Raw genomic sequence first — 13,223 nt, 5'->3', positions numbered from 1 at the left:
ACAGTACAGCAGCCAGGACCCAAAACCATTACAGCTTCAGCTAATCTTCCCAAGATGGAGAGTTCTCCAAAGCAGAGTTCCTTCAGTAAAAACAGCTAAGGCTTCCATCTTTTACGCAAAATCAGAGGCCAGGCTAAGGAACAAGCAGGCATGGTGTGTCTCCTCTGTGATCAGGACCCAATACTCATTCTTAGGGCAGGACAGCATAGGTGACAACTGAAAGCAAACCCTCCCTCCAAGACAGCAAAAGATCAAAGAAAACCACACATCATGGCAATTATTAATTAAGTTTTTATGTTTACAGTAGTCACTTAACATGGATACCAAGAGGTTTTAATAAGAACTCTCATACTGGAGTGAATTCATTGGGAAAGCTGTAGAAGACCAAAACAGCTGCTCTAAAATAGTCATTCCAAAGAAGAAAAAGTTGAGATCATACTGTGCTTTAAAAGTGAAGTTACATGGTTTAATTTGCATAGCACAAGCATACATCAGTAGCCAAGTTACAGGCTTTGATAAAGCCCATCTCCATCTGTGTTATTGCCTTTTTCTTTCAAATCTGAACAGCTGGTTGCTGGTCTCTGCTGGAATCTAGGTAGGCTTACTGGCACTTGCTCTCCAGCAGCTCCACTTGGTTTCTCCAAGGAACATTCAACACTACGAAATTGCAAATGGTGTGCTAAGGAAAGAAAGAAAAAAGTAGTTAGGAAAATAAGAGCATGAAACAGTGTCATTTATGGGTGTTCTTCACTCCTGTGGTTCTCTACATTTGCCCTCTCCAGACAAGTATTCTGGAGCAGCATTCTTGTGCTCAGAGTGAGTCACATATCTTAAATAAACCCTAAGAAACAAAGGTGAGCAGTCAGCACTGCTGGCAATCAGGTTATCTCCTTTATCCACTCACAGAGGAAGGCTTTCAGCATGGATAATACTCAGACATAAGCCCACAGGCACAGCTAATCCACGTGTAAATCACTGCAGTTGCCATAAAGGTACACACTAGTTTTGTGCTTCTCTTCCGTGCAGCTACACCTCACCCATGCAGGAACAAAGGGCACATACATCCTGTTGCTGCCATCAACAGAAGGAATGAAGCACTATGGAAAAACTCAGGGCAGATGAAGGCAGACATGTCTGGTGTTCCCACCCAAAAAGCTCCATTACTCATTACAAAATGCCTGTGTAACTGCTTGGTGGGCACAGGGAGATGGGGAGATTTGCTTCTTCTGGGCAGTGCTCTGCCCAAAGCTCTATTCACAGCAGTACAAGTCCCACAGGAAAGCATGCCAAGCATGTTTACATCACTGTGGGAAAGAAGAGATGAGAATTCTATGGGGACTGAGGACCCTGGACTGAGAGCCAGGACGCCTGACAGAGCTTCCTTCACAGACCCTTCTTTCTTAAGAGGACTGAGACACATGCACTGCTCCAGCCTGAGCTGCACTTAAAAAAACAGCCAAAAGGCCCTGCCTTCTCTGACATCAACTGGCAAGACAAGTTCTGCAAGGGCAAAACTTGCTTTGCCTTGTCAAGCACAAAGGCATAAGGTCTCTGCTGACAGCTGAGGCAGACAGGGGACATTGCCCATAGCCAGTGGGACAGGGTTGTGGGGAAGGGTGGGGGTCAGCAGGCTGTGCCCTGGAGCCTACCTTGGCCATCTGGGGCTCCTCATGGAAAGCACAGTGCTGGATATCAGTTGCTGGCTTTGTGCAGGTTGTCCGGGCAATCTCCACTTTCATTATGTACTTGACTCCAGCCACGATCTGCAACAAGACAAGTCGGCAGAGGCGGCTTTACTCACAGCACACGGAGAAGGGCTCTCTGCCGAGAGAAGCCGGGCTGGCAGGAAGGCAGGCAGCGATCCTGTTACATGATGGAAAACAGACTGTGAAAGTACACAGGGAATTGTATGTGGCAACCTCCACTAAAGAGGCACTTGGCACCTCCTTAGAAACAGGAAACAAAATCCAAGTAAACATGTCCCACAAAGCAGCCTCCTTAGCAATAAACAGAGGCATGTGTTAACCCATGAGCAGCGCAGGGAAGCCACTGGCTCCTTCCACAGCGCGCAGCACTCAAGGTCACTCAGACTATGAGAAGCCAAGATATAAAAATAGAGCTTTTATTTGACGTCTGTGGGGGGAAAAACCGACAGCTTGCAGAGTCCCCCAGGCTGGCGCTCTGCCCTGTCTCCAAAGGGATCCGGCCAGCCCCCTAACAGAGAGTGCCGGCCCCGGTGGCTCACCTGCCTCTCGGCGCTGAGGACCCGCACCACCCGGCTGGAGTACATGTCGTTGCTGGCCCTGTTGTACGCCGTCATGGCGAACTGCAGAGCCCGCTCCAGCCCCTCATCGTTCTCGGGGTTCTCGATGGGCTGCGGGGCGCCCACCAGCCGCGGGCGGAGCTCGGCGCTCCGCACGGCGCCGGCGAAGAAGAGCAGGGCCGCCGCCAGCAGAACCAAAACAGACGCTCTATCCGCCGCCATGGCTGCGATCTGCCAGCTCCCCCTCACGGCCGCCGCCATTTTAAAGCCGCGGGGCGGGCCGGGCAATGTTTTGGGCCGAGCCCCGGCCCGCCCCGCCCCGGCCGGGACCGGCCCCGGCGGCGTTGGCCGAGGACTTCCAGAGGGTCAGGGAGCGGGGGGGCAAAGCGGAGGAGAAGGAGGAGGAGAATGCTTTCCCGCACGGGAAGCTGGAGGCTTTTTCCAGACTCTGTCTCCTCGTAGGTTATTCTTGTGCTTATTTCCCTCTGCTGCGAAGGGAAAATAAAAGCCACAGAGCATTTTAAGCTGCCGGTGTTGTGTTCCCAGCACAAAACACCTTGAGTAATTTCCTACCTCTGCCTCCGCAGCGCTGGTGTTGCCTCACCTACGCTTCGAGGGGCCGAGGCGGCTTCCCAGACGGACGGCTCTGCTTCCCGTCTGCTCCCTAAATACCGGCATTATCTCCCTCGTCCCATCAGGAACCCTAAGTTTGGAAAGACCGGACTTTATATAGCATGAGGGAGCCAGCTGCAGTGAGATTTAATGCCTCATGGAATTGTTAGGCTGAGAGAGGAGGAGGTTTTGCACCTGAATATCCACAGCTTGCCCTGTAATGGAAAGGGCTTGTCTGCTGACTGGAAAGGCTGCCTGGATGGCAGCAATATCCAGCGTGGAAAAATCCCTGCAGCTGGCAACAAGCTGAGCTATCAACACTGACAGGACATCAGGGTCACTCTTGTAGCAAGGTAAATAATCATAGAATGGCTTGGGCTAGAAGGGACCCCGAAGATCATTTCGCTCCCACCCCCCTGCCATGGACAGGGATACCTTGCACTAGACCAGGCTGCTGGAAGCCCCGGAATGAACACCACCAAAATCACCTGCAGACACCCAAACAGAAACGTGCTGCATTTGTTGACTATTGCCAGTCCAAACCCCATGAAATCAGGACTTGAAACTAAGCAATTATGAGGAGAAAAAAAGGCTTGGCAAAAAAGTTATGTTCTACAGCTGATGAATATAGGGCACATGGTTCATGAAATAAAGCTGCATTTTGTCCGTTTGCTTCTGCAGGGTGCAACAATCTTGCTCTATCAGAGGTGCTTTCTTAAAAATATAAAACAGAAATTCATGAATAACCAGATAAACAAAGAAGCCGGTAATTAAAGAACTTACCAAGCAGCAGAAGACTGATGATAACATCGCAAAAGTTTGTAATACTGTGTGCCATCAGTATAACTAGAAAAATAGTGGTTTAGCATCTTCTTTTGTGGTTGATATTTGAGCAATATCCAACATATTTTCATCTGCCTTTTTGTCTATGTTTCAATTTCACTCAGAACTGGTGAGCTCTTTATGATACCAGGCTTACTAAGTTCTCCATATCACTGCTATATCCCTTGTCCTTTCTCTTGACGTCCCTCATCTCTCTTTCACCATTAAAAAATATAGTTGTCAGACATAAAAATTTCACTTCTGCAATTCTAACCATTACAATATGTGTATATGTGCAGAAAATAGATGTTCTTCAAATAAATGTTCTGTAGCCTTCAGCCAAAGCTTCTTGTCACCTGTATGGGCACAGAGATCCTGTGAAGTACAATCAGCCAGGTACTGTCCAGTTGGAGAGTTGTACGGACAGGTCTGTGTCTGTGGGACTGAAAGATAAAATGTCCCATTGAATTCACTGTAAGATTTGTAGGATCAAGCCCACAAAAACATGGACAACAGAAATGGCAGATGGAAGCTGGATGGCAACATCAATGGGGTAGAGTTGCTGTGGGCCACGTCCCCAGGGTGGTTTTCATGGCACAAAAATAAACTTGGGGGCTTGTGCTCTTAACAGAAGGAGTATCTTTAAATGTGGCAATTTCTCCACTTTGCAATTCCTAATGTGTACACAGGGTGATTCTCTGAACACACTTCCAGAGTTTGGTTGAACTTCCCAGAAAAATCTCCATTGTGGCAGCCCCTCACACTTTATCTGAGTACCTCCCCTCCAGGCCTGCTATCTGCATTTGTCTAAAGATAACAGCCTTTTTGGCTGGTTCCTGCAGGGCTGGAAAGCACAGCCCACAGAGCTCTAATCTCTGCATGGCTCTCACAGGGAGGAACAACGGCTTTTGTCGTCACTCAGTAATGAGATAGCAAACCTCAGATCGCAAAGAATAATCACGCTCCCTACAGGTAGGAGATTACCTTTGAAATATCTCAAACCTAATACATTCTAAATGCCTTTTTAATCTGCTTTTTGACTCCTTTTTAAAATACATCAATCATAAATTAAAGTTAGATTTCCAAGTTTTCCTCTGTCAAACTGGCTGCCAGAACCAAATGCAGGGTTTGCGTATGTTCACATGAGTCCCAGGGGCTCACAAAAATAAGGCCTCTTGAGCAAGACAGTCAGCAGTTTATGAGATGGGTCTGAGAGTGATTCAGTACCACAGGCAAAACTATTTCACTGCAGTAGAAGAGTGTCCTCTGCTTATGGAAACAAACCCATCCCATATCAGCTTATTCAGTGATGGTGGAAGAAAGAGTCTCTGCCTGCCTTTGAGACTCGTGGTCACCACTCCCTGCTGCGGCATGCAGAGGCGTTCTTCTTCAGGAGAGGAATGGAGGCAATGCCATGACTTGTCCACGCAAAGAAAACCAGGTCTCTGTCTTGTCACTCAGCTTCAAAAGAGTGGCCTCTGAAATCCAGACAGCTGATTTGAAAACGCCCAATGAAATAGGACACAGCCACATCTCTTCTGGATGTACACACACCTTCACACACTGGCAAGCTCTTGCCACAAGCCAAAAGCCAGTAGTGGCTTTTCTGGGTAGGCTGCAAGGTGATTGCTCGGCTGAAAAACAGTATATGCCAGGAGAGGCTTCAAGGGCACCAAAGGGCTGCTCTGAACATATTTCTGTGCTGGCAGTACAACTGGATTAGTAAAGACCCCCCTCTCAAGTTCAAAGACTCCTAAATAAGCTTAGCACTTAGTGCTGAGTGCACCTTTCGGACAATTCAGTGGGAATAGAGCTATTGGGAAACACAGGCTCTCAGTCTGGGTGTTGAGCCCTCTTGAAACCACAGCCTTAGATTTCTTGGGAACAGAAAAAAACAATTAACAGGAAAGAAGTGCAGGTAGCACTGAGGGCTGTTCACTTACTGGTGGTCACTTTTAGGAATTAAGTGCCAAACATCTCCCAGCACTGATCTGAAGTAGGTGAATGATTATCACCCTGCAGAGGCATCAGGACCTACACAGCTCTCTGCTGAGCCCCAGGCTGCTCATATCACTTGGGGGGTGACAGCAGCACCTGCTTTGAATCCCTTTCCCTTATGCTAGTGCAGAAGATAATCTGCCTCTAAGAAATGGGTATTCACTTGCAGACATCTGTTTAGTAATTACTGCAGTTAATCTGCCCTTATGCCCATGAGGGGAGGCACTGTTGTTTACACACAAGCAGTAAACAAAGTAATTGGCAGCAGGAAAAGCTGCATTTCAAATAACTGTATGGAATCAGTTATGGTCAGATTGTGCAACTGAAACAGTGAACCCACAGTACTGAAAGTGGGTGCTGGTTTAAGTGAAGTACTGGTGCACTTGGGACTTTAGCAAAAAATCCCTCTGCAGCAGAATCCTTTTTTTACTCTGAGAAATATAAATACTGGCACAGCAATACCATATATTCAAAATTATCACCAGAGATTTTCTGCAGTCTGGTGCCTTTGATGGCTACATTAGCTTGTATTTACTAAGAATAATTTGGCCATTCTCTTTTCTCTCTATTCTTCATCTTATGTATTTGCCTTAGCCTGCAGGAGAAATAGCTTTGCTGTGTGAGATTTGTGTTCATTAGTTCTTACTGCATGTTTTTGTCTTCCCCAGGAATTGTTTCCCAGAGCTGACAAGAAAATGAGCTCTCCAATCCAACCCAAAGCACAGAGTGCATGTTTAAGCTTAGCTTCTGAGGAACACCAGTGACTTCACATGATTAAGAAGAAGTGATGTGTATGTTTGTGTGCTGTGCTGAAACTGGCCCTCCAGCAGCCTGCTGGGATGCTAGACTGGGATACAAAGAGTAGAGCTCTGAGGCTTTGCAGATCCCTGGAAGCCCAGAGGGGAAATCAGTAGCACCGTGTCCCTGCAGAGCTTCCCCAAGCTCCCCAGGAGCTGGTTCACAGTCACACCACTCTTGTTCTCTCCATAAATCAAATAATTTCTCTCCTCCCTCAGCAACAGCTTGTAGTGTAACTTCACTACTTCGAAGTCCAAGGGCTTCAGGGCATAGCATGAATTTGAGTGTTCACTCAGCATGGTATCATGCTTTAACTACATATTTATGATGAAGGCCCTTTTTCAATCCCTAGTCCTTGCAAAAACACACAATTAAAAGGCCATCCAGGACCTCAAATTTTCGTTGGTTCAAGTCAGCTCCTCTGCTATGATGCCAGCAGAGCCAAGCCAGATGCCAGATTGCTTTGGATTGCATGGCACTGCACAGAGGTGCAATTGCTTGGTTTTTTTTCATTCTGAGGTTAGGGAGGTGTGTTTGATTTTTTTTATTTGGTTTCCTTGTTTGGTTTTTAAGAGACAACTGTGGTGCTCTCAAATAAAAGATTTGTCATTGAAAGACAAATCAGTGGTGCATAGCCTGGATATTTTCACAATCCCCATGTACAAGCAGAGGTACAACCTGTGTTTTAAGCTTTGAAGAGGTTGCAGTTCCTGTCTGCCCAGCATTTCAGAGCAGAAAACTCTGCCTGGTTAAGGCTTTATTGTAGGGAATGGGGAAGCAAGACTTGAATCTATGAAACATCTGAGTGCTGAGAACAGCCTGTTCTCAAGGGGCTGACTTGCCAGCAAGATTCCTCACTGCTTCTCATTAGGAAGGATTTAAACTCTTTTCTACATTGTGCTTGTTGGATTTGAAGCATGGGAAGGGGCAGGCATATCTACTGTGTTTAACAATTGCAAGAGAGGAATCATCAAGGTAGCTAGCAAACAAAACCAGTCACCCATACCAGACAAACTGGTAAGTTTGCCACTAAGACTTTTCCCTCAAGAAGGAAGTGAAATTGTGAATAACCTCAAAATTCACCTCACCAGTGGCTCACTTGCTGCTCTATGCACGCACGTCCAGCAAAAAGACCGGCCCACTCCAAAACATGAAAGGGTCTTGCAGAAGAGTATGACTGCCACACATAAGTAAGATTACCGCATCAATGATCATTATTTAATTAACATACAATTAATCTACAGGCCGTGCTGCAGCCCACATTTATAGTTATTAATCCTTCAGGTTTCAGCAAGCTCAAGTAAAGACTCACTTTCAGAGCAGTATTTTTACTCAAATAAGAGGTTATTTGTGAGTGAGGCTACTGCTTCATATCCAGTAGCTGCTGTCAGTTCGCTCCAGTTCAAAAGTTTCAGTCATCCAAGCAAGGAGACAGAAAGCCACAGCAGATCACGGCACCTAACACAGTGGATGACAAAGAGCTGTAAAATGTGACCAGCACAAGCCTTAAGAAGAAATCTTAAGAGGGTGGAGGGAATGGCAAAGAATGGGTCACACCACCTAGGAGGGCAGCACTTACCAGTGGGGCTGTTCACGAAGACTTGCACAACATTCTCCCAGCAATCTTATGTAAGACATGCCTGTAAAAACCAGACCTAATGCACTAGATTAATCTGAACAGGAATAATTAAAATCTGTAAACATAAGGAGAAAAAATAAAATTGTGAACATTGAAAAAGTAAAATTCCTTCTCCGATTCACAGCTGGCTAATAATTAGGCTTTGATGAACATGACAACAGGACAAGGACAAGGAAGCTTTTGTTTCACGGCAGTTTACTGGGGAGTTGTGTCCATCTCCTGGAATAGCACAGCACATGGATCAGGTGTTTCATTGCTAAGAGCTCAGCCACAGTGCTGTGGTGTTGGTGGACCACAGTTCAGAATTCCAGAACAGGTCAGCTTGGAAGGAACCAGTGGGTCCATGTGATCCCTGCTCAAGCAGGGTCATCCAGAGCACATGGCACAGGACTGTGTCCAGACTGTTCTTGAGTATCTCCAGTGAGGGAAACTCCACAACTTCTGGCACCTGCTCTTCCTTTGGCAATTCCTAACATGTACACAGGGCAATTCCTGTTGAACACACTTCCAGAGTTTGGTTGAACTTCCCAGAAAAATCTCCATTGTGGCAGCCCCTCACACTTTATCTGAGTACCTCCCCTCCAGGCCTGCTATCTGCATTTGTCTAAAGATAACAGCCTTTTTGGCTGGTTCCTGCAGGGCTGGAAAGCACAGCCCACAGAGCTCTAATCTCTGCATGGCTCTCACAGGGAGGAACAACGGCTTTTGTCGTCACTCAGTAATGAGATAGCAAACCTCAGATCGCAAAGAATAATCATGCTCCCTACAGGTAGGAGATTACCTTTGAAATATCTCAAACTCAACACATTCTAAATGCCTTTTTAATCTGCTTTTTGACTCCTTTTTAAAATACATCAATCATAAATTAAAGTTAGATTTCCAAGTTTTTCTCTGTCAAACTGGCAGTCAGATCATAAGGTAGTATAATGAATATCAAAGTTTGCATATGTGCACGAGTCCCAGGGGCTGGAACCTGAAAAACCCCTGCAATTTATTGTGAGATGTCTGAGGAGAAACAAAATCCATGAGGCTGTGATGATATATCACTGCACCAGCCCAGCAGTGACACGTCATATGCAGAGATACTTATTATGCAAAATAGGTTTCTTATTGGACTAAGAGTAAATTAACAAAACCATCCACATACAAACACACACCTATCAAATAAACAAAATCCTACCTGGGTGAGAGCAAGAAGGGGAATAAAAATGATGCGTGCTTCTGTAACCTTGAGAGATTTTTAAAAGCCCAAATGCCACTCACCTGTTTGAGTGTTACTTTCTGATTATGTAGGCAGTCTGGGTAATGCACTGACATTATGCATTCAGCCCTTCTTTTCTTTTCTTCCAGTGCCAGGGACCTCCAAAATCAGAGAGGACAGAATGAAGTCAGGCAGCTGGGTGTGGAATTAGGTAACCACACTGGCACTTGGTATTTTCTTTCCAGTTACTCTGAAACATTTGGTGTCAGGCTGAAATATTCCATAGGGCACTTGGATACTGTCTGTTTAGCTTCAGGACTCCAGCTGATCAGTTTTTGAAGTTGTAGGAAATCACTCAACAACAAAAAGGCCTGATTACCATGGCTGCACTTGACTGGGAAAATAGAGAGCAGCTGAGCATGCCTTGAGGCAGTCATTACAAGGACATCACAGCCACTTCAGCATCATGCAGCATTATCCACCTACAAGTCCTGCTGTGCTGCGCAAAGCAAAAGCCTCACTGTACCTAGTTGTACAAAGGAAGAAGCCTGGAGGGTTTGCAGCCCAGCACTTCAGTTCTGGGCTGGAAAACACACAGGCAGCCACATAATGCCAATCTCTTGGGTGAGGTAATGCTTTCTTGATGCAAACAGCAGAAGCAGGAGTAACACTAGCTATCCTTAACTTCCAACAATGAGGACATATCTCCTGAACCCTTTGTTGGCTTCCCAGGAAAAAATTTAATTCTCCCCCAATATGCTTATCTAAACTACTCACAAAGACATCTTGTCTTTTTCCTTCAAATTCCAGGATAAAACTATGTTGGATGAAAAACTAAAGCAGTGGACAGGAAGGCAGTGCACTAAATCCATCTCTTTCTGCTGCTTGTCCCTCTGCCTGGATCTTGCTGCTCCTGCTATACAATGAACTGAAACTCAGCGTGGTTAAAAGAGCTGCTTCCTCCTCCTAGGCTGGTGCATTTGCAGACACCAACAAGGAGTTCAGTGTTTACATGCCACAGCCCAAGAAATCATTTGGAGTTCTTGGGACTGAAATCAGCTCATGCTGGGTGAGGACTGTCGTGTAGGATCTTTCTACATTGTTCTTGAAGATCTGGTCCTTCCTGGAGAAGTAAACTGTGAATTTGAGGAGATGTCAATATGACCATTAATTGAACTTCTAGTACAACTGATGGCTTACAAAGCCAGCACAAGCAAGATTCTTGTCCAAGAACACACAAAATAGCTGAAAAGATTGAATCAGATTTGACTCAAGGCCCAGAATCCAGAGAAAGAGATTGAAAATATGCTCTAATACCTCTCATTTAATCGCATTAGTATTTCTTTATTTCTTCCCTCAGCATATTTTTTCAGCCACAGGAGGAGAGTCCCTCCAGGAGGTCATTGTTAATAAACTGAAAAGTGTGTTTCATGTACTTCTGACTGATCAACATCAAGGACTAGTTCCAGGCATACAATAATCCAACCTCACATTAACAGTGATTAACAATGTCCACTTTAATAATGGTCAGGAATGCAGGCTCTCTTCCCCACCACTTCGAAGGATTTTGGCTGTAAAAGGGTCCAATATTTCAAGGTCACCTCAACAGTCTAAAGTTTGGAGGTAATTTACTCTTTCATTGACACAGCCTTGCACAAGGTTAAGGGGTGTTTTAATCCAGGTGAAAACAGGCTACCCTCTCCTCAGCCAGATGAAGGCAGCTGCTAGGGCCCCAGTTTCCAGAACCATAAGAGAAACTAAGAGTCTTACCTTTCTTATTATGAATGCTAGCCTGGAGGCTGCTTTAGAAGAGTAAAAGAAGGTTGCAGACCTCTTTTACAATCATAGAGATCACTGCAGAAAAAATGCAGAAAACATCTCTATGGTACCTCACCTGCCTGAAACTCAGGGACTCCAACACCTGCTTCTACAAGTCCTTAACGAGACAACTTAGAAACTCCCATCTACTTCATCATGAGCAACACTGGGGACCTTCTAAGGGGATTTCTATAGCCAAGTAAGCATCAGCCATGGGGAGGTGGAATCATGTGAGTGGTCAGTGAATCAGCCTCCTTAAGACACAATGCCTGTGTAACTGGACATTCCCAAGCAGAAGATTTGGGGGAGAAAGAGCACAAGGATTCTCACTGTGAGAGAAGCAATACCAGGGGAAGCACAGCCCTTTGCATGAAGCAGAAGCTGACGTTTTCTGGGAATCCACAGAACAAAGGAGGCTGAGAGAGCAGCCAAAGAATCATGAGAGACCTCTAAGCTGCTCCTGTTTTGCTCCCTTTCTGATTCCAGACTGGGGATCTGGACTGGCAGGGTCCAGAGATGCCTCCAGCTCTGACCCCTTGCTCCTCTCCCTTCTCCAGCTGGGCCCAAGCAGCTCAGTCACTGTGTGGGACTCAGAGCTGGAGTGAGTTGAAGGCTGTAGCAGAAGGGAGATCCCACTGTAGACAGAGGCCTCTGCAGAACTCTCTGACCCTGACCCCACATGAAAGCCATTTCTCCAAAACCCTCTCACCCATGCTCAAGAGAACAGCCCAGCCACTCCCCTCAACAAGCCATCCTCTGTTGTGAAGCCCACACTCTTGGATTTAGATGGTGAAAGTGTCCTGCACTCCAGGAGTCATGCAGTCACCAAAAAACTGAAGTTAGAGATTCTGAAAAGAAAAAGAAAAAAAAAGAAAACCCAAAACCAAGTAGAAGTAAACCAACAGTTGTTCTCAACTGAGTTCCAGGCCAGAAAGAAAGAAATTACATGATTTACAGAGGGTTCTCAAGCAATCATTAGCAGGGCTGAGACCTGAGACCCAAATATTCAATCCCAGCCTCATGCATTTTTTAACTCTTGGGCATACCAGAGTCTTGGTAAACAAGTAACCCTTGTTTCTGCAGCTGCTGCTTTTAGGCTGGAAGCAGTTCTCCTCTATCTCGCCCCATGTGTCTGTTCCCATTAATACCAATTTTAAAAGAACTTGGCTGCTTTTCCATTGCCATCCTTGCTGCCAGCCATATACCATTAAACATAAAAAATAAGAGGCTTTAGTTGTAATTGTGGCTTCACCTTTTTTGTAGAGAAGACATCCCATGAAGACTGACACAGCTGAATACCTGCCTAAGCACACCAATTCTCTCAGCAGGAATTTTCAGAGAGAAAAACTAAATTGTAGCTGTATAATACATTGAGCAGACAATGCCAGTGATTATCCAGCAAAGTGAGACCAAAAAGCACCAGCAGTGCTGACTTCCAAAGGGGCATAAAGTGTTCTGACGAGTTACCCTGCAAAAGATGACAAGGCCCTTCAAGACCACATGTATTTTGTCCCTTTCACTCTGGCTTCTCTGCGAGGACTCTAAAGCCAGACCAGTCCTATAAAATACTGAAGACACCTCATATTTTCTTGCAGGTAGACATGCTCCACATAAACTGGCAAGTGCATCCTTTCCCTCTCTGGTGCAAGCCATGAAAACTCTGGCCAAGTTCAGCCAGTTCAGTTCTCCCAGCTCAGTTCTCTGACTGCATGACAAGGGAGCACTCCTTGGAACTCCACTGCACAAGTGTCCCACTGAATGGAAGTCTGTCATTCTGCTTTCCCAAAATCCTAGGTACTTCTGCTACAATTCACAGGATGGCCAGGAAATTGCCTTCTTTCCCTTCACGGCCTCCCTAGCAGTCAGGCAACCCTCCCGGATGTTGCGAGTGGTCACTTACAGTAGGATAAGAAAGCCCTGTGGCTCAGACAGACTCAGTGCCCCCTTGGCAGGGTCAGGCTGAGCAAGCCCACCCCACAGGCAGTCCCAGGGAGGCCTTTTATTTATGTGGAGCACAAGCCCACAGTGAAGATTGTGGTGTCAGCCAAGGCCAGAAGGAAGCAGTGGCTCTA

General features: G+C 46.0%; 1 protein-coding gene and 3 long non-coding RNA genes across 4 annotated transcripts; 2 read left to right on the top strand and 2 right to left on the bottom strand.

Moving 5' to 3' along the window:
- Nucleotides 1–273: 273 nt before the first annotated feature.
- On the bottom strand, nucleotides 274–2,539 carry LOC135297549 (cystatin-like). The gene is made up of 3 exons (XM_064415254.1): nucleotides 2,246–2,539; nucleotides 1,650–1,763; nucleotides 274–679 (listed from the first exon to the last, which is right to left on the bottom strand). The coding sequence occupies exons 1-3, from the start codon at nucleotides 2,522–2,524 to the stop codon at nucleotides 602–604; spliced, it is 471 nt and encodes a 156-aa protein (XP_064271324.1). The 5' UTR covers nucleotides 2,525–2,539; the 3' UTR covers nucleotides 274–601.
- A 146-nt stretch (nucleotides 2,540–2,685) lies between these two features.
- On the top strand, nucleotides 2,686–7,886 carry LOC135297554 (uncharacterized). The gene is made up of 2 exons (XR_010359508.1): nucleotides 2,686–4,669; nucleotides 6,364–7,886. It is a non-coding gene; the product is annotated as an uncharacterized LOC135297554 (long non-coding RNA).
- LOC135297550 (uncharacterized) lies at nucleotides 7,685–9,532 on the bottom strand. The gene is made up of 3 exons (XR_010359504.1): nucleotides 9,396–9,532; nucleotides 8,073–8,148; nucleotides 7,685–7,951 (listed from the first exon to the last, which is right to left on the bottom strand). It is a non-coding gene; the product is annotated as an uncharacterized LOC135297550 (long non-coding RNA).
- A 295-nt stretch (nucleotides 9,533–9,827) lies between these two features.
- Nucleotides 9,828–12,685, top strand: LOC135297553 (uncharacterized). Its single transcript, XR_010359507.1, has 2 exons — nucleotides 9,828–9,962; nucleotides 10,144–12,685. It is a non-coding gene; the product is annotated as an uncharacterized LOC135297553 (long non-coding RNA).
- Nucleotides 12,686–13,223: the final 538 nt, after the last annotated feature.

Source organism: Passer domesticus, chromosome 3, assembly GCF_036417665.1.
Source record: "Passer domesticus isolate bPasDom1 chromosome 3, bPasDom1.hap1, whole genome shotgun sequence".
NCBI classification, from domain to species: Eukaryota; Metazoa; Chordata; class Aves; order Passeriformes; family Passeridae; genus Passer; species Passer domesticus.
This window is presented reverse-complemented; position numbering and strand designations above follow the sequence as displayed.